This window comes from Euphorbia lathyris, chromosome 2 (assembly GCF_963576675.1).
Source record: "Euphorbia lathyris chromosome 2, ddEupLath1.1, whole genome shotgun sequence".
Classification (NCBI taxonomy): domain Eukaryota; kingdom Viridiplantae; phylum Streptophyta; class Magnoliopsida; order Malpighiales; family Euphorbiaceae; genus Euphorbia; species Euphorbia lathyris.
Genome location: NC_088911.1, coordinates 82,727,771 through 82,755,255, shown reverse-complemented (window position 1 = coordinate 82,755,255; position 27,485 = coordinate 82,727,771). Strand labels below are relative to the sequence as shown.

Below are 27,485 nucleotides of genomic sequence, written 5' to 3'. Positions count from 1 at the left end.
TAAAGCCTAGAGTTCAAATCAAATAAAAGTGAGGAACCACTTACCTCGTTGCAGCGTGTCCTGCTCAAGTGTGTCGTAGGGTCGTGGAAGGTATCCACTCTATCCAGGTTTACATAAACCTCGTCCATGCCTCTAGTACCATCCCATTCGTCTAAATCCATCCCGAGAATAATCCAAATTGAAGTCTAGTGAGAGAAAGAGGAGAGAGAAGGTGTGGGGTTGAAATGAAACCCCACCACCTTATATAGGAAAAGGGAATGGCATTCCCGTAAATAGTGAAAAAAGTACGATGTGACATAAAGGTAAAAAGTAAATAATTAATTACCAGGTGCACAGACCTCCGATTTGCAGTCCGTTTCAGCCTGCATTTCTCCCAAACAGTGACTAACATTGTCAAAACATCGATTCCAGACAACAGCTAATTTTTACAGAACAGTGACACCAGTCAAAATACAGACGACAGTCAACAGAAAAACAATCAGTAGTCTATTTCATTTCGGACTAAGACGTGTGCCCATCGAATCGTCGAGATGATAGCTCCAGTGGGAAAATACAGACAATAGTGTGGTAAGAAAATCCAGAAACAGCCCCCGCTTTTTAGCCATTTGACTCACGGTCGCAGACCGGAGTTGCTTTTTAGCCATCTGGCTCGTGGTCGCAGACCGAAGTTGCTTTTTAGCCATTTGACTCACGGTCGCAGACCGGAGTTGCTTTTGAGCCATTTGACTCTCGGTCGCAGACCGAAGTTGCTTTTTAGCCATTTGACTCACGGTCGCAGACCGGAGTTGCTTTTGAGCCATTTGACTCTCGGTCGCAGACCGAAGTTGCTTTTTAGCCATTTGACTCACGGTCGCAGACCGGAGTTGCTTTTTAGCCATTTGACTCTCGGTCGCAGACCGAAGTTGCTTTTTAGCCATTTGACTCACGGTCGCAGACCAGAGTTGCTTTTTAGCCATTTGACTCTCGGTCGCAGACCGGAGTTGCTTTTTAGCCATTTGACTCTTGGTCGCAGACCGGAGTTGCTTTTTAGCCATCTAGCTCGTGGTCGCTGACCGGAGTTGCTTTTTAGCCATCTTCCCCACAGTCGTAAATCAGGGTAGCTGTTTAGCCATTATCCCCGTGATCTTGAAATAGGGTAGCTGTTTAGCCATTATCCCCGTGATCTTGAAATAGGGTAGCTGTTTAGCCATTATCCCCGCAATCTTGAAATAGGGTAGCTGTTTAGCCATTATCCCCACAGTCGTAAATCAGGGTAGCTGTTTAGCCATTATCCCCGTGATCTTGAAATAGGGTAGCTGTTTAGCCATTATCCCCATAGTCGTAAATCAGGGTAGCTGTTTAGCCATTATCCCCGTGATCTTGAAATAGGGTAGCTGTTTAGCCATTATCCCCGCAATCTTGAAATAGGGTAGCTATTTAGCCATTATCCCCACAGTCGTAAATCAGGGTAGCTGTTTAGCCATTATCCCCGTGATCTTGAAATAGGGTAGCTGTTTAGCCATTATCCCCGCGATCTTGAAATAGGGTAGCTGTTTAGCCATTATCCCCGTGATCTTGAAATAGGGTAGCTGTTTAGCCATTATCCCCGCAATCTTGAAATAGGGTAGCTGTTTAGCCATTATCCCCACAGTCGTAAATCAGGGTAGCTGTTTAGCCATTATCCCCGCAATCTTGAAATAGGTTAGCTGTTTAGCTATTATCCCCACAGTCGTAAATCAGGGTAGCTGTTTAGCCATTATCCCCGTGATCTTGAAATAGGGTAGCTGTTTAGCCATTATCCCCGCAATCTTGAAATAGGGTAGCTGTTTAGCCATTATCCCCACAGTCGTAAATCAGGGTAGCTGTTTAGCCATTATCCCCGCAATCTTGAAATAGGGTAGCTGTTTAGCCATTATCCCCGCAATCTTGAAATAGGGTAGCTGTTTAGCCATTATCCCCGCAATCTTGAAATGGGGTAGCTGTTTAGCCATTATCCCCGCAGTCGTAAACCAGGGTAGCTGTTTAGCCATCATCCCCGCAGTCGTAAACCAGGGTAGCTGTTTAGCCATCATCCCCACAATCTTAAAATGGGGTAGCTATTTAGCCATTATCCCCGCAGTCGTAAATCAGGGTAGCTATTTAGCCATTATCCCCGCAATCTTGAAATAGGGTAGCTGTTTAGCCATTATCCCCGCGGTCATAAACTAGGGTAGCTATTTAGCCATTATCCCCGCGGTCGTGAACTAGGGTGCAACCCGAAGCAGAGTCTGATGCAGTCAGAGAGCAACGCCGGAGCGCGCAGCGTAAAGGTCAGGTATGTTTCCTCCTACTCTTTACGTGTCTTTTACTTTTATATGTTTTACATTGCATGTGTTACGTTAGCAAAAACGTTTTCGAACCACACACATCACTGTCAAAATAGAAAAGTAGGGGCAACTGTAGACACCGAGTCGGAGGACCTGTGACGAAAACCTGAAACAAGACGGTCGAAGCGATTGATTCCGGAAGTTTTGAAAAATATATAAAGAATAATAAGCTGAGGAAAATTAACGGCACGGCGTGGGCACGCAACGGCATCCCGCACGCGGACGATGATGGTCGAACGCCCGCTTGACGGCTCGAGACGTGCGCGCGGCGTCCGTCAGACGCACCGCGAGTGGCACGCTCTCGATGCCCGAGCAATGCCTGGGACCGCTGGCGGTGCGCACCCTCATGGGCCGTTGAGCACACGTGCCTGGCAGCGCGAGGCGCGCGTTCGGCGGCCGCGACGTGCGAACGTCTAGCTGCGCGGAACGCGCGCTCGGCGGCCACGGAGTGCACGCGTCCGACGGCGCGGGGCACGCCCCGAGGGTCGCCGGGCGGACACCCAACCATGTCGGGCGAACGCCCAACGCGTCGGGTGGACGCCCGACGAGGGTTGGGCGCGGGCGCCCAACCTCGCGTTGGGCGCTCGCCCAACGCCGTTGGGCGGCCGCCCAACTATTGTTGGGCGGCCGCCCAACAAGGTTGGGCGGTAGCCCAACACTAGGTTGGGCGGCCGGCCAACCACAATGGGCGACGCCCAATTTTTTTTGGGCGTCGCCCATTGTTCCGGGATCCGTTTCCCTATATAAGGGCACGGATCCCAAGGTGAAAAGAGGCCTTTTTTTTGGGGGGGAGGAAAAACTTTCTCACTCTAAACATTTTTAGAGAGAGAGAGAGTGGATTTTTTTGAGAAAAATATTTTTTTTCTCAAAAATTCCGAATTTCCTAAGTTCAATTTTTACTAAATTTTTACTAAAATCGGGAGCTCGCGGTTCGTGGAATCAATCGGCTTCGACTGTCAGATACCGAATCAAAGGTATTATCCGAGGACTAGACTCTTTATTTTATTTAATTCATTTCTCTCCTTCTATTTATTTTTTTATGCTATAGTTTTTATTCCTTTAGTCATTTATTTATTTTGTCACGTTTTATTTAGTTAGCGTATTTATTTAATTTTCGCTTCATGTTAAATAAAATCCGGTTTTGTTTTAAAATAAAAACCTCGTTTTGGATATCCCAATACGAACCGTGATCCGATAAAAAGGTAGTTCGGGTATCGAAAATGTTGTAATTATAAGTTTTTGATTTAAAAGAGGTTTCCAAATAACGTTTTAAAATAAAAACATCGTTTTAGGAACTTCCGTTTTCGACTATGATCCATCTTTGGTAGTTCGGAAGTCCAAAACGATTGAATTAGATTTAATTTAATGCTTTTGAACAAATCTGGAAAATGTTGGAGTGCTGCTGTAATTTGCCAATTCTGTCACTAAAGGCTGTTTATCGACGGATTTTCCGTCGATAAATCTGCCAAGATGTAAAAAATATCATTTCGGTCCTTTTTCTTAACTTTTAGACTTTTAATCCTTAGTATATATATATATAATTACGTGACATATTCTTTTCAAATTATTAAAGAATTTTAGTATATATATTTATTTTAGAATATTGGTATATTATTCTTATTTTATTTTACAATATAAGTATAAATATATATATAAGTATTTCCTTTTTATTAACTTAGGCTATGTTTAAATATTAGTTATTTGATATTTTGAGAAACAATGGATGGATATTGGTATATGTCATTTTTGGTATTTAAACTATATTAATTATGTATATATATGTATAGTTTTGGGAACATTTGGGTTATTTTGTTGATTATTATATGAAGTTATTTTGGATAAAGGTTATTTTCTTATTTGGGAGATTTATTTATTATTTTCACATCTTTAAAATATAAATGTATTTTATCTAGTATTTTCATATATGTATTATATAGTTTCCTTTTATTAACTCTTATTTTCTTATCTTCTCCTTTTTGATTTAAATGTATATATATATATGTGTCTAAACTATTTTCTTTATTCTTTTGGCCCATTCATGGGTCCATGTTCCAAGAAGGCTTTATTTGAGTGTGAATATTAGTTTAAATAAGTTTATTGTTGTGAGTATAACAATTAGAGAGTCCATTGAATAAGTGGGGAAAATAAATCACAAAAAAGAGAGTTTTCAATTGAACTATTTAAATTAATGAGTTTTTTTTAGATTTCTAATGTAAATAAATAGAGTCATTCTTGTTAACATTTCAAATCATCTTCAAAACACCACGTTTTAAAACCTTAATCCGTTCCAAAGGCGGATTAAGCGAACATTGTAATTAAAACCGTTTTCGTTGTGAACAATAGAATTTTTGAATCATTTTCCTAAAGAATTTGTACAAAATAAAATTGACTTGTATGTTTAACCATGTTTTCTCATTAAAAGGTTTTCATCTCAAACGTTTTCGAATACTCGAGTCGTTCCAACGGCGATTCGGGTAAACTTCATCAAACGGGGTTTTAAAACGCACCTAAATCGTTCCAACGACGATTAAGGTGCGAACCACGTAAATAAATCCGTTTTGGGGAAGTAAGTTAGTGTAGAATAGACACACAACATAACCTTTAAATACGGTTGTAAATAAATCACTTCTTTCTCCCCCCCCTCTCTGTGTATGTATAAACATAAATGGGTGATTCTTTACTGATATGGCTTTTCAATATCATATGCTCAAAACGGTTTCCAAAAAGAGAAAGAAAAGGGTTTCAAATGAATTTTAAACTTAAAGAAGTATACGATTAGTCCGTTATCGCCTAACATGCTGAGTAGGAGGCCGGTGGTTCATAACCGGGCGATGTCGGGGTGCCTAGTAGCCTTTCTCCGGAAAGGAGCTAGCCTTCTCGGCTCGTACCTAAGTTTCCCGAACCCACACCAGTCTCCCGCAAGGGATCGGTGTTCATTTTCCCATTTGTGGGTGGCGACTCTTCCATATCTCCGAGCTCCGGTCCTACCGAGCAGCTTGATTCCACGATTGGTTGCTTTCGGCGCCAATCACCGCTTACGTCGCCATGAGGTTGTCCACCCCCCGGTCCGCCCGGGAGATTAGGCCGCGGCACCTCGTCTAACACTCTAGTGACATTTAAAATGTCCTGATGCTTTCGCTCCACAACGCCATTCTGTTGTGGTGTCTCTATGCAGCTTATTTGATGAACAATTCCCTTTTCTGAATAGAATTGTGACATGTTGAATTCTCCTCCATTGTCTGATCTTATCACCTTGATAGATCTGTTGAATTGTGTCTGCACATATTGATAAAAAACTTTTATAGCTTCCCTGGTTTCAGACTTACACTTCATAAGATAGAGCCAAACAAAACGACTATGATCATCAACAATTGTTAGAAAATAGTGTTTGTCATTAAAGGAATGTGAAACAGGGCCCCAAATATCCATATGAAGTAAATCAAAACATTTCTCAGCTCTATTTAAACTAAGACAATATTTCTTTTTCTTTTGTTTTGATAGATGACAAATATCACATGCTGAATGCTTGTGAATTGCAGGAATTGTAGGCTGAATCTTGTGCAAGACATTGCTTCTGAGATCTGAAGGATGTCCAAGTCTCATATGCCATAGAGTGATGCTTGAATTTATGGAGGAAGTTGTAGCTAAATGAGAGGTGTATTGCTGATCCAAATGGTATAGCCCATCTACCATTCTAGCAGATCCAATCTTCTGGTAAGTAATCAAATCCTGGATCAGGCACTGCTGCGAGGTGAAATATAAACATACTTTAGACTGCTCTGTTAATTTGCTACTAGATATTAAGTTGTAGATGAATTGTGGCACAAACAGTGCATCATGTAACACTAGTTTTTCACTAAGTTGCACAGTTCCTATGTGTGTCACAGGAACAATTTGATTGTTAGGTAATTGAACAGAAAATTTATCTATAGGTCTATATGTTGAGAAGAAATTTAAGTTGCAAACGATGTGATCAGTTGCCCCCGTATCAATAATCCAACTGCCATGTTTATAGTTATTCTTAGATAAGGAAAAGATTATACCAGAATATGGCATGGTTATCTTGCGGTGGTTATTTGCAGATGCAATCTGCTTGTTCTTCCCATTTTCACGACTCTGCTTCTGAGGAATGAGACTTAGGATCTCATTGTATTGTGCCCTTGTGAGATTGAAAACTTCATTGTCATTTTCATCAAGATCATCATGGCTGCTATCTCCATCTTCTATTTCATCATTATCATTTTCATATTGAACATTCACCTGGTTAGCCTTAGTGTACCTCTGCTTGTTAGCATTGTTTCGATTGCCATAACCAGGAGGAAATTCATGTTTCCTGTAACATATGTCCTCTGTATGACCTTCCTTTCCATAATGAGTGCATGTAGGTAATTGTTTAAAGTAGGAGTTATTGGTTTTCCTGTTTGTGTTGTTCTGGTAGTTATTGGTTGCATTTCTGTTGGAATGATTTGTATTGTGAGAATTGTTTGATGATCTATGTTGTCCAGTATTGAAAGCTATGAAAGTCGTTGGCTCAGGAGTAGGGTTAGAAGTGAGGCTTGATGAGTTAGGGTTGATTTGCCTTTCATATTGAATAGCAAAATTGAAAACACGATTGAGATTTGGAAGAGGTTCCATCAGGAGTATTTGAGAACATATAGTCGAGAAATTTGGATTCAATCCTATAAGAAACGTGATAACTTGATCTGAATCTTGATAATTCCTAAATCTTGTTATAGCATCACATGAACATACCGGATCACATGAACATTTTGGCAATGGTCTGAAATTATGTAACTCATCCCATAAAATCTTCATCTGAGTGAAATAATTTGAGATAGACAGATTACCTTGCTTGAAATACTGTATTTCTCTTTGCAGCTCTGCAATCCGGATGTTGTCGCCTTGAGAGAAACGAGCCTTGAGATCATCCCACACTGCCTTAGCATTCTCAAGATAGACAGTACTTTGTCCGATTTGAGGGGATACAGCGTGCATAATCCATGACTGCACCATGGTGTTACGCCACACGTTATAGTGTTGATCAGTAGATCCAAGAGCTTCAATCGATCCGTCGACGAATCCGTACTTGTTTTTCGAGATCAAGGCAATTCTCATACATCTGGACCATTGACGATAATTAGGTCTAGTGAGAACTTCGGTGACTAATATGAGTGATGGATTTTCATTTGCAGGTAGAAAGTATGGGCTAGCAGGTGTATTAACTCTAACTTGTGCCATTGATGTTTGATTAGAGGAAGAAAAGAAAATGAGAAAGGATAACAAGATCTACAAGAGAAAAACCAGATTTAGAGCAATCTGCAGAAGTAATGAACAAGAAAAATTCCCTGATACCATCATGAATGATGAAGAAACTTGTGTAATTTGTTATTTCACCGTGTAAAACTATACAGCTCTATATATCTATATATACAAGATGTAAAATAACTGCCTAACTACAGCTGTCTACAGCTGTCAAAAGTTTGTTATGAATGATGGGTATAAATGTAAAATTACATGTTATACAGCTGTGAGCCTTGATATACTCTAACTACACACACCCATCTTCATTTGGGTTAGATGGCGTAACATTTCTCATAATTTTTCTCTTCCGGTTAATAATATCACTTGTATAGAAAATATAAAATAAATATTGCAAATATAGAAAATTAGCAAAATTCAGAAAAAAAATTAAGTAAGCAAAAATTCATTCATATTTAAAAATTCATTCATATTCCTAATGATACTCTAATAGTGATCTTTATGGTTGTGGACATTTTTAATAGTTAATTTTAGTAAGCAAAAATTCATTCATACTATTACTTTGAGAAGATGATAATCTCTCATAATATTTCAAAATGTCAACACGAAAAATGAGTTTAAAGCTTAAAGTAATCCGCTTAGCTCATTAATTCAGGTGTATCCAAGTTAAAACAACAACAAATTCATCAGTATAAAACATAAAAAAAAAAAGCAAAAACAATAAATGAAAAAAAGGCCAACAATTTCATAAAATCTCATCTCAGCCTAGAGATACACACAAAATCTGAAAATGAAAAAAACTAAAATGATCATGTGCTTTCATCTAATTGCTTTTTAATAAATTGTTTACAAAATGTTTTTTCTTATCTTTTAAACAAATGGTAAATTAAGTAATAAATTGTTTTTTCTTTTATTTAAAATAAATAAAAATAAATAAACTTTCATCTAATTACTTTTAAACATTTGAAAATAGAGATAACATTTACTTTGTTTTCTAATATGAAAACAAAACAAAAATTTACTCTGTTTTCTAGTAGGAACGATTTCGAACTTATACTTTATTTTCTAATATGAAAACAGAGGTAACTATTTAAAGATTAATAAACCATAAACATGAAAATAAAGTACAATCAATTGTAAAGCTACGATTCAAAACATGAAAACTCTCAAGGATTTTTTCACGCACTATGGGAAAATCTCTGGGCAAATTGTCAGTTGGGATAAACCTGAAGCCTACTTTAGTCCTTCTATTAATGCTGCTAGAATTGCGACTCTTTATGATAGTGTTCATATCCGAACTGACAATCCCCTGCTCTTTTCTTTGGCGCTCCACGTAAACAAATGCTTCAACCAATTGCTGACAAAATTCTGGCTACCTTTTCAAAATGGAAGGGTCGTAGTCTCTCTATGGTAGTTCGGGTGACTCTGGTTAATTCGGTGATCAATAGTTCCTTCATTCACTCCTTTATCGTTTATAAGTGGCCCTCGAGTCTTCTTAAATTCATGACAAGAGCCATTCGTAATTTCATTTGGACCGGTTGTATCTCTGAGAGGAAATTAATTACTACTCCTTGGGATGTTTGTTGCCGTCCTTTAAAATATGGGGGGCTTGGTATACGTGATCTCTATGCTATGAATATGGTGATGTTAGGAAAATTGGCTTGGGATTTTGTTTCCTCCAATGATTTTTTAATTGCTCTTCTTAAAAAACGTTTTTTTGAATACTTTAGGTTCTGTGAGAAGCTGTCATATTTTCTCCTCTATTTGGAGTTCAATTAAAGAGGTTTATAAAACCCTCTTGAATGACAGCTTTTGGAGCATTGGTGATGTGGAGATGTTCAGTTTTTGGATTGGTCGCTGGTTGGTACCGACGGTGGCTGCTCAATTGAATCTCTCTTCTAGTTTGGTACGATCACTTACTGATAGGGTTGCAGATTTTCTGCACGAAGACCATTGGCATGAGCTTCCACCTCTTCATTCGGTTGTTCGGTATAATATCTTTGTTGTTCGTCCTTATAGCGGCTCGGTTGATTCTTGCATTTGGATTTTTGCGGTTGATGGGGAATTTACGGTCAAGAAATATGTTAAATCTCTTGCCTCGTACCAGCCAATTCGCTGGTGCAGCTTTATTTGGCAGCCTTTTATTCCTCTTTCGCATTCTATGTTTTTTTGACGTGTCTATATGGGGTATGTTCCAACTCATGAAATTTTAAGATGTGAAGGGTTGAATATTATTTCTCATTGCTCGTTGTGTTTATTGGCCTACGAGGATTTGGATCACCTGTTTGTTCATTGCCTTTTTTCTAAAGCGTTGTGGACCTCGATAGCCTCCATTTTTCAGACTCAGATAAAATTGGATGGCACTCTCAAAGAGTTAATTACGGATGCTATCGAGGCTAAGTTCAGTTTGCAGATTTGTGCTTTATGGAATTCGGCGATTGTAAACACTGTTTGGCTAATCTGACGCACGAGAAATTTGTCTTTTTTTGAAGGCGAGACTGCTAGCATTTTTCTCTGTCTTCGTCTGCTTTGGGCTCTCATCCGGGAAGCAAATGTCTTTTCCCGCGGAACGGTTTCTAATTATTCAAAGGACTATGCGGTTCTGAAGCATCTCTCCCGTGATGCTAAACGTCCGGGCATTCCTAAGATCATTTCCGTCATTTGGCGAGCTCCTCCCCCTTGTTGGATTAAAGTTAATTTGGATGGATTTATTTTTGGCAATCCAGTTGTTGCTGGTGCTGGTGGTGTTTTTCATACAGCCCGTGGTTTCCTGCGAGGTTTGTTTTCGTTTCCTGTTCAAACTTTGCTCGCTTACATTGCCGAGCTTCGGGCTGCCATTTTTGCAATCAAAATTGCTTGGGATAAGGGCTGGCACTCACTGTGGATTGAATGTGATTCGAGCTTTGTGGTTGATATTTTAAAATCTAAAACTCACAAAGTGCCTTGGAAAGTGCGTGTTGCGTGGTTTGATTGCTTGTTCCATCTTCAACATATGCGTGTGGTCATCTCTCACATTTATCGCAAAGGGAATCGAGTTGCCGATGCCTTAGCGAAGCACGGAGTGACTATTCCTGATTTGGTTTGGTGGAATACATCTCCATCGTTTTGTAATTCTTTCATTTATGAGGATTATAGTTCGGTTGAGCAATTTAGGATTTAGTTTTGCTCTGTTCTCATCTTTCTGTTTCTTTATTCCTTTGTATACTCTTTGTTTGCTTTTTAATAATATTCGGGTCCGGGTTTGGGTTATTTGGCTGGGGGTGCCGACCTAGCCGGGATGTCCGGCCTTTCCCTAAACCATCACCCCATTTTTACTGAAAAAAATAAATCCGTGTTAGAGAATGTTTCTTGGTGTAATCCTCCCAAGTGAGTACTATTTTGATCGTTATCATAAAAAATTCTCAGAAGCAGATATCTCCAAGGTTGAAGAATTTAAACTTATATTGAGATCAAAATCAACATTAAATTGTCTTCAATATCGACAACTTGTTATTCGGGTAAATTACATATGTGGTGTACAACCTTTACCCCAAATCACACTTTGGTATACAACCAAAATTTTGTCACACTAAACCGTACGAACTTCAGGTGATCTCCCACTAAAGTGTACAACCGGTTTTTATGACCGGTCAACGCTAGTCAACTATGCCACATAAGCATTTTTCATTGTAGAATTAAAAGAAGTGGGACCCACTTTTTATGGAATGACTAATATAGTCTCATTCCTTATAAAATTACTAAAACACCCTCATCTTCTCCTTCAATCCATCTCTCCCATTTCTCTCTCTAGATCTTCTCTCTCACTCCTCTTTCTACCATTTCTCTCTCACTCATCTCTCTACCATTTCTCTCTCTACATCTTCACTCTCATAGCTCTTTGGATGCTTTTCATTGAAAAATCAAATACTACACATCACATTCACACCCCCTCTCATTGTTAGCTGTATATATATTTTTTCATATTAATATTTGACTAAAATTATCAGAAATTCTACTTGCAATACAAATAATCTCATCCCTCTTGTCTTGTTGGGATAACTAAACATTTCTATTTATATTTTAATGTTTGGAATAATAAACAGATCATTTATCCCCAAGTAACTCGATCTGCTAAACCAAATTTGTGTTTGTGATATTCCGACTCGAACTAACACTGTAAATTTATGAATTTTAAAACTCATTAAGAGACCTCCTATCCTATCCTATCCTAAGTGAATTGGCTAAATCCGCTATTAACAATACAATTTATAATTTTCGAGTTTGGAGTTGTTAACAATAGAATCTCTCTATGCCTCATAGTAAAGTCAAGCTATTTCCACTTGTAAAAAGATGCTAACTTGAAATTGGGCTTTTGTTTTGTCCCACCACCCAATTATGGAAGATAGTAATTCTAATCAGCTGATTCCGAAACTATGGCTTCCTTTGATGAACTTTCCATATAAACTACATAATGCTGTCATAATTTCCAAAATTATGAAGAAAAATTTATGAATTAATATTTTCTGTAATGGGTATAAGTTCATTGTGTTTAAAACAAGTAGATGGATACTTCATTGTTAAAAAATGATGGAGGATAAGGATATTTACCTGAGGAATTTGAAGTATCACTATTTGCATCAATTGAGTTTGATAGAGAGAGGAGTGAGAGAGAAATGGTAGAGAGAGGAGTGAGAGAGAAGATGTAGAGAGAGAAATGGTAGAGAGATGAGTGAGAGAGAAGATCTAGAGAGAGAAATGGGAGAGAGGGGTTGAAGGAAGAAGATGAGGGTGTTTTAGTAATTTTATAAGGAATGAGGCTATATTATTAATTCCATAAAAAGTGGGCCCCACTTCTTTTAATTCTATAATGAAAAATGCTTATGTGGCATAGTTGACCAGTGTTGACCGGTCATAAAAACCGGTTGTACACTTTAGTGGGAGGTCACCTGAAGTTCGTACGGTTTAGTGTGATAAAATTTTAGTTGTACACCAAAGTTTGATTTGGGATAAATGTTGTACACCACATATGTAATTTACCCCTTGTTATTCTGTAGGTTGTATTTATAGTTCCATGGAGTTCATGTTATTCGTTTATCTTCATTGGGCATATTTATAAACTACAAGAAACAAAAAGAATCATTGCCCAAATTTTGAATTAAAAAACTTGGTTGAAATTTTTTTACAAAAGAAACAAAATTAGCAGCAAGATTATGGCGCCAGAAGCTTGTTGGGAGTGGATTAGTCTATGATAAAAAAAAGACAACCTATTAAGAGTGGATTAATCACTAAAGGTAGCTTATTTTAAGTTTGTATAATTAAGAAGAAGAAAGAGAACAATATAAGAATTAGGGCTCGTTTGGTTCGCGGAATAGAGAGGGAATAGAATAGTCTATTCCTAAAGAATAGCTATTCCCACCTTTGGTTGATTTTTTTTATGGAATAGCTATTCCATGGAATCCCTATTCCTTGATTTCATGGAATAGCTATTCTTCAATTTAGGTTAGGAATAGCCTATTCCTAATATTATATTTTTGTAATTTACAAAATTATCTTCCATTAAATCCTCAATCTTCTCTCTAATCACTTTCCCAAATCTTATAAATTTTGGTCAATCCATAATTTATATCATATAAAACGTGAAAAATGGAAAAATGACGAAAACGTTAAAAAATGTAAAAATACGAAAAATATGAAACACGAAAAATGTGAAAATGTTACAAACACGAGAATATGCAAAAAATAAAATACGCGAAAAACATGAAAACGTGAACAAATGCGAAAAACACGAAGACGTAAAAAAAAGCAAACACACGAAAATGCGAAAAAATACGAAAAATGCTAAAACACAAAAACGTAACAATATGTGAAAAACATGAAAATGCGAAAAATGCAAACAAAACACGAAAAAGTTAAAAACAAAAAAATATGAAAAAATACGAAAAACATGGAAAAACGTGAATAACACGAAAAAGTAACAAAATACGAAAAATACAAAAACGCGAAAAAAAACAAAAAGGGGAAAAACCGAAAAACTAAAACGTGAAAAATCGAAAAAATGCAAAATAAAACACAATAACATGACAAAACGTGAACAAACGGAAAAAACAAGAAAACTTGGGAAACACGAAAAAACATAAAAAAAACGTTACAAACGCATTTTTCGTGTTTTTAACACTTTTTCATGTTTTCGTGTTTTTCGATTTTTTCACGTTTTTCATTTTTTTTCACATTTTCGTGTTTTCCACTTTTTTCATGTTTTTGTGTTTTTACGGTTTGCACATTTTTTTTGTGTTTTTTCATATTTTGCGTGTGTGTTTTTTTTGTGTGTTAACACGTTTATATGTTTTCGCATTTTCACCCTTTTCCACTTTTATCTCATTTTTTTCTTTTGTTTTTGTTTTTTTACCTCTCTTTTTTCGTGTTTTTACAATTTTTCCGTTTTCATGTTCTTATTGTTTTTTCGTTTTTAATGTATTTTTCGTGTTTTTTTCGTCTTTCGTCTTTCGTGTTTCCCATTTTTCTATTTTTTATATATTTTTTAAAATAATATATATTAAATATTTGAACAATTTATAGTAAAAAATTAAAATTTTAAAATAAATAAGAAATTACATTTGAGGATAATATTATCTTTTTAATAAAAAAAATTATCTATTCCATTCTACCTTATTCCCAGTGCCGGCTCCAGGGGGAGGCTGCCTAGGCGGCGGCCTAGGGCCTCCGATCGAATTTTTTTTAAAATTTGATAATTATTAAAACATTATGATTAAAAGGTATATAGATTTAGATATATAACAAGAAATAGTGCTAGCTTGAATGGTAAAGACATAGTGGAGATGTTTACAAGTTCAATTCCTTGGATTAGCATTTTTTTGTTCACATTTTCTCTTATTTTTTCTTTTTTGCTTTGACCACACAAATGTATAAATTATTACTTTGTTATTATAGTTATTTTTAAATTTTTTATTTTTTTATAAATTATAAGATGAAATTCACTTATGAATTACAATTTGTAATTTGATATAAAATGTTAGTTAGACTCTGATTTATTTAAAATTTTAATATTTGACCACTAATTTATTATTTGGTCACATTTGGACCATAAACTATTCAAATTGATGAAATTCTACTTAATTACGATGAAGTCTTGATAAAATTGTTTCCTTATAATATGTGGTGATATTTTGACATATGGGCTTGACATGTCGTATGTTTTAAAGTTGATTTACCCAAATAATTAATGAGATTAAAACAAGAAAACAAATCTCTAAACTAAAATTTATCAAATCTAGTTATCAAAATATCATCCTATGTCAATAATTCTATCAAGTTTCCATCCAAATTGGATTGAAATTTCACCAATTGGGATAATTCAGTGGCCAAATGATAAAATTTTGGATAGATCAAGCGCCAAATGACAAGATTCCTTAGATCAATCGATGTCCAAATAGTGATTTAAGCATGTAATTCGTAATAAATACGCGACTCAACCAATTTTTAATCTCGAAGATAAATTCTTCTCTTTCTTTCCATAGAATCTTGCGATTAGGTTCGAGTTCAGTCGTCCAAGATTAATTTCCAGAAATTAATACTTTGTCGTCTACTTGCTTCTCGCATGACTGGTGAGAAGAAACTTGATTTTAAATATATAAAACAAAACTCGATTTTACATATACAAAAGCAAGAAGAAGAATAATTTCTTAGTTTTATGTTATGATTATATGACTTGAATTGTAGTTAATAATATATTGGTTTTACTATTTAATATTTATTATTTCTAAAATAATATTAGATTTAGATATGAAAAAAAGTGCACAATGCGCCTAGGGCCTCCAAAATGCTGGAGAAGGCCCTGCTTATTCCATCAACCAAACATAGGAATAGTAATTCCTAAGAATTTCTATTCCATTCTTTGCTATTCTATTCCTTTGGAATGACCATTCTATTCCATTCCATTCTATTCCGCGAACCAAACGGCACCTTAGAGTTTAAATGAAAGTTAATGAAAGGTAAGTTAGTCTTTTTAAGGTTAAGTTGAGGCTTTCTTATTTATTTTTATTTTTTTCCCTCAAACGTGATATATTTGTGAAGGGTTTTGCTATTCGTCGCCCCTATTTTCCTTACCGTCGCCTTCTGTTTGACATTTTTGCCATTTTCATTTTTCATTCAAAAAACTGAAATTCTCTCAACCACGAAGAACAAAACGAAGAAAAATCATGCCTCCAAAACAAGGAAAAATAATTGAACATCTAAATTTCGTATTTACCAATAATCTGAAATTTAACGAATTTAACTTAAAACGGAATTTGTTTTTTCGTTGAATTTGCACTAAACGGGTAAGCCCATACGGTCCGGTCCATGGACCGATAGCATGAACTACCCTATTTCACCTAGGCAAAATAGGGTAGCCTACCCGTTTTGCCTAGGTGAAATAGGGTAGTCTACCCGTTTTCCTTTAGGGAAAATAGATTTATTTATTTATTTATTTTAATTATAATAAATATTAATTATAGATAAATTACGTATTAACACGTGCAATACATAATTTACGTATTTTTTATTTCCAATCAATAATTTATATATACGTTTTTTCTATCCAGTCAATACATAATTTACGTATAATTAAATTTACGTTCTAAAAGGTAAATAAATATAAGGGTAAATTCCAAAAACAACCCCTGTGGTTTCATGTTGTTAAAAAAAACCCTGTGGTTTGTTTTTACCAAAAAAAAGGACCGTGTTATACGCCGTTACTCGAAAAAACGGAAAATGGCTTAACAGTGTTAAAATGGATGACGTGGCAAGGGGTAAAACTGTCCGAATTAAAATAAAAAAATAAAAATAACAAAATAATAAAATTAAAATTAAAATAGATAGAAAATCCACCTTTTTCTTCCACCATCTTCTTCTTCTTCTTCTTCCACCACCATCTTCTTCTTCTTCTTCCACCATTTTCTTCTTCTTCTTCTATTATCTTTTTCTTCTTCATGGACGGAATCTGGAAATTTCTAGATTTCTGGAAATTTTCCAGATTTCTGGAAATTCCCAGATTCCGTCCATCCATGCTGATTCCCTTCTTCGTCGCCACCATTCCCCTCTTCGTCGCCACCAATCTCTTAGTTTAGATGAATAGGCGAAACTCACTAGTAAAATGCTTTGCGGTTATGATAAATTCTTCCGCTTAATACGTCGTGGGTTTGGTTGCCATGGATGATGGTTGAGAGTTCTCGAACTGATGAAGCTGCTTTATGAATCGAAGCTCGAGCTCTTGCTAGTCCCTGTTCTAATTCATCTTCTCTGCTCGGTTTCACGACTTTCTTCTGTCAAAAATTAATACACATCACATTTCAAAATCAAAAGATCATAAAGATTGCTCTAAATGAAATAATGAAAGATGGAATTCAAATTCAATATCATAAAAATTCAAACGGTTTCCAACTTTTTGAAAACTAATAAATGATTTCTTTTTAATCCAATCGGTTCTAGATAGAGAGAAAACGGTCCAGAAATCGGGAAATTCTGGAATTTCCATTAATCGGGAAATTTCCACATTAATCTCAATTTCCAGATTTCTGGAAATTTCTGGAATTTGTTTCATCAGAATTAAAAAAAAATAGAAGAAGAGAAGAGAGGAGGAAGAAGAAGAGAAGAGAGAGAGGAGGAAGAAGAAGAAAAGAAAGGATGAGGAAGAGGAGGAGGAAGAAGAAGAATGGAGGAAGAAGAAGGAGAAGAACCTCCATGGAAGAAGAAGGAGAGAGAGAGAAAGAAAAATAAAAAAATTTTGATTTTCCAATTTTACCTCTTGCCACGTCATCCATTTTAACGGTGTTAAGCCATTTTCCGTTTTTCGGGTAACGGCGTATAACACGGTCCTTTTTTTTAGTAAAAACAAACCACAGGGGTTTTTTTTTAACAACATGAAACCACAGGAGTTGTTTTTGGAATTTACCCTAAATATAATTTACCAAATAAAAATTAATTGGACACTTCAATACGTATTTTTTATTTCCAATCAATACATAATTTATCTATAATTAATATTTATTATAATTAAAAAAAATAAATAAATAAACCTATTTTTTTTAAAAGCAAAACGGGTAGACTACCCTATTTCACCTAGGCAAAACGGGTAGCCCACCCGTTTTGCCTAGCCTACCCGTTTTGCCTAGGTGAAATAGGGTAGTTCATGCTATCGGTCCATGGACCGGACCGTATGGGCTACCCGTTTAGTGCAAATTCAACGAAAAAAAATTCCGTTTTAAGTTAAATTCGTTAAATTTCAGATTATTGGTAAATACGAAACTTAGATGTTCAATTATTTTTCCTTGTTTTGGAGGTATGATTTTTCTTCGTTTTGTTCTTCGTGGTTGAGAGAATTTCACTTTTTTGAATGAAAAATGAAAAGGGCAAAAATGTCAAACAGGAGGCGACGGTAAGGAAAATAGAGGCGACGAATAGTAATCCACATTTGTGAATGATATAAGAGAATAATTATGACGAGTAATGATTAGGAAAAGAACAATATCGTATATATATGGTAGCTCTCATTCTCATCACCATCCATTCTTGTAAACGCCATTGAATTAGACATCTGCTTCAATAATTTTACAACCAATGGATAATATCGTTCATTCTCGCAAACACCACCGAATCAGACATCATCGTTCTCTCGTCTTCTCTAGTACACGTTTGGCTTAGAGGGAAATTGGAAAAAAATTGGTCTTCCCTTATTGCCACATGTCGTCTGATTATTGTTCTTCTATGTCAAAAAAATTGATAACTTGGCAAGTCACTCTCTGTTGAAAGAGAATGTATTAGACCACTAGCACTTCTAATTAATTAAGAGTTTGAAACAATAAAAAAAAAAATAGGAAAAATTACAAAATTGTATCAATTTGGAGGCCCATTTATATATTTAGACCAATTACCCAACACATTGCATATCTAAACTATTTATTCGTGACTTCTCCTAAATACCCTAATTGTTTCATCTTGCTCTCTTCCTTTCTATCGTTTCATCTTCCTCTCTTCCTTTCTTTCTTATTGTGCGAACTAAAGACATTTTTTCTTCTTTCTCTTTTGGTTTCTTTCTTCTTGTGCAAATCGAAATCATCATTCTTCATCTTCTTGTTTTTTCTTCCTCTCTTGGTTTCTTTCTTCTTGTGCGAACTCGAAGGCACCATTTTCTTTGCAGAAATGATTTTTTTCTGCGTTTATCATATGTTTATTATCGATTTTAATGGCAAAAGGCGGAAAGAAGGTAAGTATATACTGTATTTCTGAGAAAATGACTTCGCAGTTTGTAAAAACTGCGAAGCAAACTCATGTACTAAAGTAGTATTTTCTCTAGAAAATGACTTCACAGAATGAGTTTGTTTCGTGATTTGTGAAAACTACGAAGCAAACTCATGTGCCGAAGTAGTATTTGCTCTAGAAAAATGACTTTGCCGAATGAGTTTGCTTCGCAGTTTTCGCAAACCGCGAAGCAAACTCATATTAGTCAGGTTGTATTTACCTTCATAGGCTTAGCAGTTTTGCTTACCGCGAAACGTTTCTTTCATTATTTCTCTAAAATAACTAAATTTTTATGAAGGTTGAATACAAAGGCATCAAAATCAAGTATCCGTTTAGCTTGAATACAAAAGCATCAATCACAGTGAGTGATTGGGATGTGATGAAGAAAGTGAAGACCAAATTAACTAGAGAGCAAATGTTGACTTTTGGGGTTTAGGGTAGTACACTGGTGCCCATGCCATTGCTGGAAGGCATACCCCTGGTACATTCACTAATCAGCTTCAAACTTCCTTCAATGAGCCTCGTCTACTTACTGATCCAATAACTTGTCACCAAGGAAGTACTTAGGGTTTATGGTTTGAATTATAGTTGCAATCTTATTGTAAATTTTGATAATATGAAGGTGAATGAGGTAAAGTTCATACAAACTTCATTAATTTCTCATTAAAAGAAAAATACATATCTAACTAATACATTATATAAAAATGCAAGGTGTGGTGAGCAAGCAAAGCTGGAGACAAGTGGCAAGAATATAACCCTTGATCATAGCCCTTGGTGATGAATGGTGATGATTAGAAGTGGGAATGCTATGGTGTAATAGGGTGTATGATACAAGGGGTGAATGTCTTCTAGAATAGTCTATTGTTGCGGAATGACTAAAGAGCCCCTGGAGCTGTGAAAAGACCAAGCTGCCCTTGGTAAGTGAAGGGGCGCTTGTCTTGCTTATTCGGATATTTAGACTTGAAGTCTTGGTACTTGTTTATTTGGAAATCCAAATAAACCTCTCTAGATCTTTCGGATGGAAAACCAAGAGTCTCCCTGCTCTCCTTCATCTTCTTCCCTTTCTTCTGTAATTCTTCATAACCCTAGAACCCAGAACTTCATATGTTGCGTTTATTTCAATACCCTCCCTCAAACTAGGCTTGGTACAAGTTACGCAAGCTGAGTTTGCTCACGAGAAAACGGAGCTGCGGCGAATGTTGTGCCTTGGTGAATAGATCCGCTAACTGTAAGGCGGACGGAATAGGCATGAGTCGTATCAACCCTCGTTGAACTCGTTCGCGGATCACATGACAATCAATGTCTATGTGTTTCGTTCTCTCATGAAACACTGGGTTTTGAGTTATGTGCATGGCTGATTGATTGTCGCAGAAGAGGAGGGAAGCCACGGATGGTGGTAAGGCGAGGTCACGGAGGAGATTGGTGAGCCAATGAAGCTCACAGGAGGTAGAGGCCATGGCGCGGTACTCTGCCTCAGAGGAAGAGCGAGAAATTGTGTTTTGCTTCTTTGATCGCCACGAGATGAGAGCCGATCCGAGGAAAACGGCGTAGCCTGTGAGTGACTTTCAAGTCTCTGCGCAAGTGGCCCAATCAGAATCTGTGAAGGCCTGTAGTTGGAGGTCATTGCATGCCGGAAAGAACAGACCCAAGCCGATCGTCCCCTTAAGGTAACGTAAGACTCGTTGTGCCCTATGTTGATCTTCTGTAGTTGGTTTTGTGAGATGTTGTGACAGTTGATTCACGATGTAGGATATATCTGGTCTGGTATGTGTTAAATAAAGTAGCTTGCCTATGAGTTGCCTGTAAGGTGTGATTTCTGGGAGTAGTGTACTTTGCATGTTTGGCTTATAGTTTGGTAAAGCTGGGGAGGAGGCTGGCTTACAGTCGATGAGTCCCGTTCTATGTAGTAATTCTAATGCGTATTTTCTTTGTGACATGTGGAGTCCTTGATTGCTGCGGGAGAACTCGAAACCAAGGAAGTAGTGGACTGGCCCGAGGTCCTTGATGCTAAAAACGTCGTTCAGATACTTCTTGGCTAACTGGATGGTGTGCATGTCACTACCTGCAAGGATAACATCATCGACATAGATTAAAAGAACAGTCATGTGTCCAGCTGCTTCTTTGGTAAACAAGGAAGGGTCTGCTATGGACTGAGTGAAACCCATCTCTCTGACGGTTGCAGTTAGCTTAGCATTCCACTGCCTTCCGGCCTGGCGAAGTCCATATAGGGACTTATTGAGCTTACAGACTTGATTCGTGTGTTTAGCCACCATTCCGGGCGGTAACGCCATGTACACATCCTCGTCCAAATCCTCGTGTAAGTATGCGTTGTCTATGTCTAGCTCATGGATATGCCAGTTTTTTGTGATTGCAATTGCTAGAAGGACTCTAATGGTGGTAAATTTTGCTACAGGGGCGAAGGTTGCGGTGAAGTCCACCCCTTCTTGCTGTGTGTAACCCTTCGCTACCAGTCTGGCCTTAAACCTCGCAATGCTACCGTCTGCCCGGTGCTTTATCTTGTAGACCCATCTGCATCCTATGGGCCTCTTTCCGGCGGGTAATGTAACCAAACTCCAAGTATGGTTTGCTTCTAATGCACTCAGTTCATTTTCCATGGCCTGTTGCCACCTCTCATCAGACATTGCTTCTTTGTAGGTTGCAGGTTCAGAGTGGCAAGTTATGTTGATGGAGAAAACCTTCTTGGCGGACGAAAGTCTGTCATATGACAAATGCTTGGAGAGAGCATGAGGAGAATTTGAAAAATAGGGCAAAGGAGAACCCTGCACAAGGGCCAGGTGATAATCTCTGAGATAGGTCGGCATAGTCCTGGTCCTTTGTGGCCTTTCTGTTGTATGTTGGATTTGTGGATTTACTGCTTCTCTGTCTGTTTCATCGTCCGTTGTTTGAATGGTGTCAATGTGTTGTTCATTGCTTGTTTCTGTGTCTGAATGTGTATCCTCATCATCACTTGCCGATGCCATGTGTAGCGAGTCTAGCTCCTCTTCACTGCAAAATGGTGTTTGTGTCTCTTGACTGTTTTCTGAGAAGGGAAAATGCTCTTCAAAAAATCTTACATGCCTGGAAAAGAAAAGAACATTAGTGTTGAGATTTAGGAGTCTGAACCCCTTTATGCCATGCTTGTAGCCTAGGAAGGCGCATTTGACCGCTCTGTCTGAGAATTTGTTTCTGTGCTTATCCATAGTTGAGGCATATGCCAGGCATCCAAACACCCTTAGCTGCTCATGGCTGCTCTTTTCCCCATATATGCGCTCGTACGGTGTCTCCCCTTGTATAGGCACGGATGGTAACCTATTGATGAGGTAAACTGCGTGGCTAACGGCTTCTGGCCAATATATTTTGGGTAAAGAGTTTTGAATCATGAGCGCTCTCGTGGTGTTCATGATATCTTGATGCTTTCTTTCCACTCTGCCGTTTTGTTGTGGGGTTTCTGGGCAAGATGTTTGATGTGTGATGCCATTTGTCGTGTAAAAGTCCTTCATGATGAACTCAGGGCCGTTGTCCATTCTTATAGTTCTTACATGTTTGTCAAATTGTCTGGTGACGTGTTTGCAAAATTGTTGAATCACTGTGCTTGCTTCCCCTTTGTTTTGCATTAATGTCACCCATGTATACCTGCTGCGATCATCAACTATGGTTAGGAAGTACTTTTTGTTAGAGTGAGACTCGGTTGTTGGACCCCATATGTCGACATGTATAACATCAAAATTTTCTTTTGCTAAACTTTGGCTTAACGGAAAAGACATCTTTTTCTGTTTAGCTCTTTGGCAAACGTCACATGGCATTGCTTTGAAGGAATTAAAATCATTACAAGATAAGTTGAGGCCTCTCATTCTCTCATAGGAGGGATGGCCAAAACGCAAGTGCCATACATCGGCTTTAATTGAAAAAACAGAATGAAATCCACTTGGTAATGGATGTTCTAGGTAGTACAGCCCTTTGTGTTCTCTAGCCAAGCCAATCCTCTTCCAACTTGTTGTGTCCTGTATCATACATGTCGAGCCTGTTATCACGATGCATAATTTACTGGTGTCCAATAATTTGCTAGTTGATACCAAGTTGTAATCAAAAGTGGGTATGCATAAGACATTGTGTAAAATGAATTTGGGGCTTAGGGTTACGGTGCCCGTAAATTCTGCCTTGACCCTGTCCCCATTCGGCAAGTTTACCCAACATTTGTTAATTTCTGTGTATGAACTGTAGAACTTTGTGTCACAAATAATATGGTCGGTAGCACCCGTGTCTATTATCCAGCATGATGAAACAGAGTTAGGGTTTAGGCTGTTACCAGAGTTGTCTCCCTTGACAAAGGTATTGACGCTGCTTCCCGAGGCCGGAGCTTTTCCCGATTGGTTCAGTGGTAATAGGGAAACTAGTGTTTGGTACTGGTCTTTGGTTAGAGTGAATGGCTCTGCGTTTGTATGCCTATTGTCCTCTTCCCCTGAGTCTCCGTTGTCTCTGCCCTGATTCATTGCTGAATTAGCCTTGGGTTGATTTGTTCTGAAAGGACTTCCCTTGTTTCTATTTCCGTAATTTGGAGGATAACCATGCTTTTTGAAACAAATGTCTTCGGTGTGACCTGTGTTTCCACAAAAGGTGCACAATGATGAACTTTTGTTGTTGTTTTTGCGGTTTGTTGCATACCTTGGATTACTGCGAATGTTGTTCTGTCTGTTTTGTGTATTGGTAGAACCTGCGAATGGATTGCTTTCATGTACTTCCCCGTTTTTGGCAGGCGCAAGGCCTATCTGTCGCTCATGTTGTGTGGACAAGGCAAAAACCTTGTTGAGTGACGGTAATGGCTCCATGAGGAGAATCTGTGAACATATTGTAGAATAGGACTCATTTAGTCCTTGAAGGAAGGTGATAACTTGATCCGCATCCTGTTGATCTCGCAAGATCTTGAAAGCACTGCAGCTACACGTCTCCCGGCAGGTACACTTGGGCATGGGTCGTAGGTTTAACAGTTCATCATATAGAATTTTTAAGTTCGTGTAGTAATCACTCATATTGCTGTTTCCTTGTTTCAGGCTGTGGATCTCCCTTCGGAGTTCCAGTATTCTCAACGAGTCGGTTTGAGCGAAACGCTCCTTTAGATCTGCCCATATTTGGTCCACTTTGTCCAGCCACATAATGCTACGAGCTATGGAGGGCGAGACAGCATGGTTTATCCATGAGATAACCATGTTGTTACATCTTTCCCACTGGTTGTACATGGCGTCGTCTAAAGCCGGAGCCTTGATGGTGCCGTCAACGAAAGAAAACTTGTTCTTGGATATGAGTGCCACCTTGACTGCACGAGACCATTGGTGGTAGTTCGGTCCTGTGAGGATTTGCGAGACAAGCGCTAAAGCCGGAGTCTCATTTGGTGGGAGGTGATAGGGACTGCTGGCACTAATGACCGGAGCAGCCCTTGTAGCTCACTTGGGGTAAAAAAAGATCAGAGTTGCTCTGATACCATATGAAGGTGAATGAAGTAAAGTTCATACAAACTTCATTAATTTCTCATTAAAAGAAAAATACATATCTAACTAATACATTATATAAAAATGCAAGGTGTGGTGAGCAAGCAAAGCTGGAGACAAGTGGCAAGAATATAACCCTTGATCATAGCCCTTGGTGATGAATGGTGATGATTAGAAGTGGGAATGCTATGGTGTAATAGGGTGTATGATACAAGGGGTGAATGTCTTTTAGAATAGTCTATTATTGCGGAATGACTAAAGAGCCCCTGGAGCTGTGAAAAGACCAAGCTGCCTTGGTAAGTGAAGGGGCGCTTGTCTTGCTTATTCGGATATTTAGACTTGAAGTCTTGGTACTTGTTTATTTGAAAATCCAAATAAACCTCTCTAGATCTTTCGGATGGAAAACCAAGAGTCTCCCTGCTCTCCTTCATCTTCTTCCCTTTCTTCTGTAATTCTTCATAACCCTAGAACCCAGAACTTCGTATGTTGCGTTTATTTTAATAGATAATGTTTTGTTTTAATGTTATTTGGTTATACACGGGTTTAGGATTTAGTTGTATTCCGACAGTGATGCGACTCTTGTTGAATTATTGTTGCAATCTTGTTTTAAATTTTGATAATGTTTTGTTTTAGTGTCTTTTGGTTATATATGTTGTTTACTTGTGTATATTTTAGGCAAATAACAAAAGATACTACTTCGCATTTTTCGCAAACTACGTAAGAAAATACTACTTCACAGAATGAGTTTGGTTCGCAGTTTGCGAAACTGCGAAGTAAACTCGTGTACTGAAGTAGTATTTCCCTTCACAATTTGCGAAAAATGCGAATTAAAATCATATACGGGAAATATTATTGTAAATACAGCGTACAACATTCCTTAAAGTCAATTGAAAGAAATAGCATGTTGGATTCTGAATTAGTAAGAATTGTCGAACTAGAATATGATAGAGTTGGAAAAAAAAAACATCATACGTAGTAATGAGTAATGATTAGTAAAAAAACAATATGATATAATATATGGTCCCATGTCCGGAAGTCACGCCTTGATTCTTACCTTCTCTGATGAACCTTTTATCTGCTTTTTCATATATATGTTAGTTCAACTCTCCCAAACGACCAGACCCATTGGGACCCTTAATTATCCCATTAATTAAACCTCCGTTTTGGTTGTATTCTATGTTTTTTCACTGATAGTAATGGCTACACCAAAGATATACCTGTTCTTCATTTTCCTTTGCTTTTTGAGCGGCAACTCATCTCAGTTTGGCTTAGAAGACGAAAATGATGGCTTGTCCGAGCGGATTGAAGCAGCGGATAGCAAAAGCAAACGTAGATCATGTGATTTTACTGCTGGAAAATGGGTTTATGATCCGTCTTATCCTCTTTATGATCACTCCACTTGCCCTTATCTTAGCACTGCTGTTACTTGTAAGAGAAATGGAAGGCCTGATTCTGATTATGAGAAATGGAGATGGAGCCCTCATTCCTGCTCTATTCCCAGGTTTAATTAGCTGCTTATAATTGATTAAACAGTACTAATTATAGGTGCTTTTTTTTATGTATAGTTGAATTGGGGCGATTTTGTAGGTTCAACGCATTGAAATTTCTAGGGAAGATGAGAAGGAAAAGAATAATGCTAGTTGGTGATTCCATCATGAGGAACCAATGGGAATCTCTTGTTTGCTTAGTTCAGGGAGTTATTCCTACTGGCCATAAAATGCTTACCTATAATGGTCCTTCTATGGCCTTCCATGCTCTGGTAATTTTAGTTAATTACATTAGATTTCATTTATGTTATCCCTGGTCCCTAATTAATTAATAATTAACAGGAGTTTGGGACATCAATTGAGTTTACATGGGCGCCATTGCTAGTTGAATTAAAGAAAGGAGCTGGAAATAAGAGAGTTTTACATTTAGATAGGATTGAAGAGAATGCTAAATATTGGAGAAATGTTGATGTTCTTGTCTTTGATTCTGCTCACTGGTGGACTCATTCTGATCAATATAAGTCGTAAGATATATACTTATTTGTTTTGTCATCCTCAATTTCATGAAATTTGATTATGAAATTTCAATTTGCAGATGGGATTACTACATGGAAGGAAATTCTGTGATAAAAACAATGAATCCCATGATTGCTTATGAGAAAGGACTTTTAACATGGGCAAAATGGGTGGATTCAAATCTTGATCCTCGTAGAACAAGAGTTATCTTTCGAAGCATGTCTCCGAGGCATAACAGAGACAACGGTTGGAAATGCTACAATCAAAAGAAGCCCCTGGCGTATTTCAGTCACCAGCATATTCCAGAACAATTGGTGGTAGTGCAGGAGGTGGTAAGAAAGATGAGTTATCCAGTATATTTACAGGACATAACCACAATGACTGCTATGCGAAGAGATGGGCATCCTTCTGTTTATACAAGAACAATAAGCCATCAAAACAGCAGGCAGGCTTCTTCCTCTGATTGCAGCCATTGGTGTCTTCCTGGTGTTCCTGATATATGGAATGAGATGTTATCTGCTATTCTTTAATTAGCTAGCTAGGTTCTCTGTGTTAGAGCTGCTTGTGATGATTCTAGTTACTGCTTTATGTGTTTTGATGGGATGCTATATACATATGTAATGACCAAGTATTGAGTGTTTGTTCATTAATTAATGATAATCATCATTTATCTTACTATATAACAAATTCATGTATATGAGTCTTGATGTGAATAGCAAGAAAGCCGACTCTTGTGACATCCTCATTCGATTTCAAATTTTGTTGTTAAGTAAGATTCTTGGTATACAAGTCCCAACCCAAGTCGTATTCTAACTGTTACGAGTAACCTTACGTGTAACTAATGTCAGTTAAGATTTATTTGATGTCTGCTGTAAGATAGAAAAGAAAATCAAAAGAGAGATCGGGGATGGGAGACTCCACTTTGATGTTAAAGTTACCAGGGTTAAATAAGGTTGATATTGAAAAGTATGTCATTAGAGCTCCACTTTGATGTTAAAGTTACTAAGGTTAAATAAGGTTGATATTGAAAAGTATGTCATTAGAGCTTTTGTGCAGAGAATGTATGTGTACCTTAGCTATGTAATAATATGTTCTATTTATAGCGTAACTGGAGTAAATCT

General features: G+C 37.5%; 2 protein-coding genes across 3 annotated transcripts; one reads left to right on the top strand and one right to left on the bottom strand.

Moving 5' to 3' along the window:
- Positions 1–5,015: 5,015 nt before the first annotated feature.
- On the bottom strand, positions 5,016–7,723 carry LOC136220629 (uncharacterized). Of its 2 annotated transcripts, none has more exons than XM_066008428.1 (2): positions 6,389–7,723; positions 5,016–6,089 (listed from the first exon to the last, which is right to left on the bottom strand). In XM_066008428.1, exons 1-2 carry the CDS (start codon positions 7,581–7,583, stop codon positions 6,040–6,042), a joined length of 1,245 nt encoding a protein of 414 aa, XP_065864500.1. In that variant the 5' UTR covers positions 7,584–7,723; the 3' UTR covers positions 5,016–6,039. The 2 variants fall into 2 exon arrangements, with proteins under 2 accessions (XP_065864500.1, XP_065864501.1); XM_066008429.1 differs by having other exon boundaries at positions 5,016–6,086.
- A 17,746-nt stretch (positions 7,724–25,469) lies between these two features.
- Positions 25,470–27,059, top strand: LOC136218733 (protein trichome birefringence-like 36). Its single transcript, XM_066005802.1, has 4 exons — positions 25,470–25,862; positions 25,949–26,120; positions 26,191–26,372; positions 26,444–27,059. Exons 1-4 carry the CDS (start codon positions 25,558–25,560, stop codon positions 26,892–26,894), a joined length of 1,110 nt encoding a protein of 369 aa, XP_065861874.1. The 5' UTR covers positions 25,470–25,557; the 3' UTR covers positions 26,895–27,059.
- The last annotated feature ends 426 nt before the right edge of the window (positions 27,060–27,485 follow it).